At 32.7% G+C, this 4,875-nt stretch overlaps 1 protein-coding gene across 1 annotated transcript; it reads left to right on the forward strand.

Annotated features, from left to right (window-relative positions):
• LOC104701099 (transmembrane emp24 domain-containing protein p24delta4) lies at positions 2,670 to 4,718 on the forward strand. Its single transcript, XM_010416734.2, has 4 exons — positions 2,670 to 3,006; positions 3,889 to 4,101; positions 4,240 to 4,316; positions 4,410 to 4,718. Exons 1-4 carry the CDS (start codon positions 2,794 to 2,796, stop codon positions 4,552 to 4,554), a joined length of 648 nt encoding a protein of 215 aa, XP_010415036.1. The 5' UTR covers positions 2,670 to 2,793; the 3' UTR covers positions 4,555 to 4,718.

Below are 4,875 nucleotides of genomic sequence, written 5' to 3' on the forward strand. Positions count from 1 at the left end.
TATTTTTGGTTCTCTTTAAATACAAATAAAGGAGAGAGAGTCGAGTCAGAAAGAGGTTGGAGAGGAGAGGGGCACTTAGGGGCTTAGGGCAGGCCGGCCTGGGGAAGAAGGAAATTTCAGAAAAGGTAAATAAAGGATTTGGTTCGGTTTACTTTAACCGGAGAAATTGGTTGGTTTTTGACTTTTTCACTCAAATTTGGGAGTTTTTTTTGGCCTTTTTGAGGGTTGATTCCTCTTTGGTTTTTGCCTTTTTGAGGGTTGATTCCTCTTTGGTTTGTCGTACATAAGTGAATAGAGAAATGTAAAATTCCTTAAATTCTCTTAAACACCGAAGTAAAATTGATCTAGTTCGGTTTTAGCTAAAGTGGAGAAATTGGTTGGTTTTTGACTTTTTTTTTTAATTCAAATTTGGAGCTTGGGTTTTTGCCTTTTTGAGGATTCATTCCTCTTCGTATTTTATGTTTGTCGTACAAAAGAGAATAGAGAGAAGTACAATTTCTCAAACTCTAATACAACAAAGTAAAATTGATTTGGTTCGGTTTTAGCTAAACCGAAAAAGACAGTCAAAATTGAACTTGGTTTTTGACTTTTTTAATGATAGTCGAAAATTTCGAAATAGACGCGTATAAAGTGGTAAGTCTATTAGGATAAACCCGAGAAAGCGATGCAAGAACTTGTTCAATTAAGAAAGAGAAGCAATGACAATTGTCGAATTGGAATCTGATTTGGATAATAGGTAATGGTCATTGCCGACATAGAGGGCGAGAATGAGAACTTTGGTTGTGTTGGATTTGTAGATGCTATGAGACAAGAGAGAAATATGCAAGCTGACAAAGGAAATATAAGAATCAGAACAGCTTATGAAATGTTTAGTCACGACTCACGAATCACGATAATGTGTGCAGTGGATAGTCAGTTTGTTACAGTCAAATCTCAAAAATAACGGAAACGTTAACAAAGACAAAAAAAAATTGCACGTAACATTTATGAATATTCCAATCAAAAAGTGTTGATATTATAAAGTTCACACTGACATGAGTTTAACGTCTTTTCAGCTACTAATGAACTTTTGCTATAAAGAAACGTTAACTAAATTACATGACGATTTGATATTTAATTTTAACTAATTAACTTAAGCTTCCTAAGTTCCTATTAATTCAAGATGAACAAAAACATCAAAATCACCGATTGCTAGCAAAATTCCAATAATTGTTCAAGAATATTTTGTAAGTATGCTTGCAAGTTGCAACTAGGATTTGTTAATATATTAACCTAAGTGCCGAATAGATTAGGGTGTAACTTTGTAGAATAATGGCACATATTTAAAAATGTATTAGTTGCTTTAAACTGATTAATAACTATAAAATGATGATGTGTCATTGCTGGGAGATACTTCGTTTATCTTTTAAATTTAAGATTTTTATTAGTATAATAATTTTTTGGAAAGAATTTTAATAATATCCATGATCCATCTAAACCATTGCCGCGCTCACACTTATAGAGGCCTAGAGCAAAAATATTTTTTTTTGACTTTTGTAATATTTATTAGTAAACTATTTTAATATTAAATAAAATAAAACTGTTAATAACAAAACCAATAATATAAAAATTAAAATCATTTTTGTTAACTCACAATGTTCTATTGTAATTTTTCACATGTACTACTTTGAGTTATTCATTGTTTAAATTTTTTTTTTGACTTATGTTGTTATTAGTAAAGAATTTATTTTCAATATAAGAAAATCTCAATAAAACTTATAGTATTTTTAAAAGTATAATTCTAATGAAATGTTTCCATTATTAAAACATGTTATATTAAGCTAACTAAAATATTAAGCTTACTTTTTAAATAAAATGTTGCCTAAAATTTTAGTTTTTTTTTTTGTGGTATTGGGCATTTGCTCTCTTTGCCCAAGAATAGGCACGGTCAATGACCGGAGAGTGCCGCGACGCACACCAAGCAAAGGAGGATGACAAGCACGGGGAAGAGACGTGACGACCGGAAGAAGAAGAAGGAGCAGACCGGAGAAACTGAGCGGCGGTTTTGGTAAACGTGCCTGAACTTATCTCACATTCTTAAAACACAGAAAACATAACAAAAACGCGTACACAAAATTCTAAAAATCGTCCAAATTTCGCCAAATTTTTTTGAGATTTATCAAAAAAAAATGAAAACATAAACTGTTAAAAACATAAAATTACAACTAATTTAAAATAAAAATTAACTTCTAAAACAACAACTAATTTTAATTAGGAAGGTGAAATATTAAGAGTTAATAGAAATGATTGATAACATACAATTTAAAGTTGTTAGGATTAAAAGCTTTCAAGAAAATTTTACAATCAAACGTCTTGTCACTCAAAACTTTTTTTTATTATTTGAACAAAGTCAATCAAACTTTAACTAGTATCATAAATAATTAACAAATCTAAAAATCTCTAGCATCTCAAAATTTTATTTTATTTGTTCTATACTAATATAATATTTAAAAATTCACAGTAGATTACATTTTTTTTAAACCACATAATCACAACAAACCATTCATTTCACTAAGTTGGTCAAATTATGCTAACTGGTCTATCAAATGATCAAATTAAGAAATTATGTATAAATCTTGTTGTCTAACCAATTTCACTCTCTAATTTAGCCACATTTACAATTTTCCTCAAACCGGTTTTTAAACTCGTTGGTTAAACGAACCAGAAACAAGATCTGAGAGACTGAGAGACTAGAGAGCGATCTCGACGAAATACACAAATCGGAAGCAAAAAAAGTTCCAAAAAAAAAACTCGATGAAGAAGAAGATGAATCGAAGCTTTCCGACAACGCTCATACTCTCAGCTCTTATTATCTTCCTATCACCGATCTGTGAAGCCGTGTGGCTTACCATACCTCACACCGGATCAAAATGCGTCTCCGAAGAGATACAAAGCAACATCGTCGTTTTAGCTGATTACCTCGTTATCTCCGATGAACATTCAATCTTCCCTACTGTCTCCATTAAGGTATAAAATATTTTGGATTCGAATCGTTTTTTTGGTTTCTTCCCCTTGTCCTGTAGATTTGGAAATCTGGAACTTTCTAAATTTGTCAGTGTTACCACATTTGGATTTTGGGTATAGCATTGATTGAAGCATTGATGCTCGAGTGCATTCAATGTTACAGATGAGTAGCTGATTCATAGAATTGAAGATATGTTTTGTGAATGTGATAAGAGTAATAGATTTTGACACAAAGGGATGTGGTAACTGGTAAGATTGTTGTTATGTATACTCAGTTTTGGATTCAGAGCTAATTGAATGAGAAGAGACATTGTCAATAAGCTTGGTGTGTTTAAGGAGTTGATGTTTACTAAAAGTTCTATATTTGCTTGCTAAGATATTATCTTGATGACTTCCTATGAAAATGTTTATGTAATCTTATCTAAATCCAACTCTCTCTAATACTTTTAGTGGTTAGATTGTAGCCGTTGACTCTTTCGGCTACGACATTGCTTGATAGATTGTTGTAAAAAGTTTACTCACAGGTGTGTTATGCACATATGTTTGTGAGTGTTTAACGTAGACGTATTTCTCGTGTCAATAGCTTGGTTTGTTAAGGGAGAGTGTGAGAAAAAGAGTAAATATGTTTGGAACAGACGATTACTTACGACCTCAAGTTCTCTATATTCTTGCAAAGATGCTTGATAGGCTTCTATTCTCCCATGCTTTATTAGTTAGATTGTAGCTATTGACTCTACCAGCTACCACATAGCTTGATAGATTGTTGTAGAGAATTCAATCACATTTGTTATGAAGATGTGTACCAAGTATATGCATATAGGTTGATGAGGGATCTCAACTCCTTGAAGAGGAAAATGACCAGAAATTTATATGTTGTAATTGCAGGTTACAGCACCTTATGGCAGCGTTTTGCACCACAAGGAAAACACAACGAATGGTCAGTTTGCGTTTACAACCCAAGAATCAGGAACCTACTTGGCGTGTTTTGAGGCCGATGGCAATAGTCATGGTAACAAAGATTTTAGCATCAACCTTGACTGGAAAACCGGAATCGCAGCCAAAGACTGGGACTCCATTGCTAGAAAAGAGAAGATTGAGGTCAGCTCCCTATTTTTCATCTCTCTGAGATAATAGTCTTCAAATTACTTGAAAATTCTTTCGCAACACCTCGATGAATAGGCTGTGCAACAAAGTTAATCTCTCTATATGACACCCGATTATGCCTTCAATCCATAGGGTGTGGAGCTGGAGCTTAAGAAACTTGAAGGTGCAGTTGAGGCCATCCATGAAAATCTAATTTACCTCCGAAACAAGTAAAAGCTTAATTAACTGCTACATTCTTTGAAGATACTGAAAAGATATACACACATTCTCTTTTTCTCATTTTTTTTTCTTCACAATCGCAGAGAAGCAGAAATGAGGATTGTGAGCGAAAAAACAAACTCGAGAGTAGCATGGTATAGTATAATGTCGCTGGGGATTTGCATTGTGGTCTCTGGTTTACAGATATTGTTCTTGAAGCAATACTTTGAAAAGAAGAAGCTTATTTAGATCATGGATTAGTTTCTTGTTGAAGGATATTACTACTAGAACCAAACACTTCCCTCTGCTTTCTTTCTCTTACTCTCTTTGGAACTGTTAGTGTAAAAGTTTTGTTCATTTATTTAACTTGTAATTTGTCTCTTTCTACGTAGACTTTATTAAGTAGACTCTAATTATAAGAATCTGACCTAAAAACTCATTTGATAAAAATCAAACTAAATTTCTTTGGTATTTCTAACTTTTTTCAAGGATGAATGCAATCGAGCAAGTATGAAGTTTTCATACAGCAACAAGGATGAATGCAATCGAATAAAATTAAACTTACTGTGC

Source organism: Camelina sativa, chromosome 7 (genome assembly GCF_000633955.1).
Source record: "Camelina sativa cultivar DH55 chromosome 7, Cs, whole genome shotgun sequence".
In the NCBI taxonomy this organism is placed as follows: domain Eukaryota; kingdom Viridiplantae; phylum Streptophyta; class Magnoliopsida; order Brassicales; family Brassicaceae; genus Camelina; species Camelina sativa.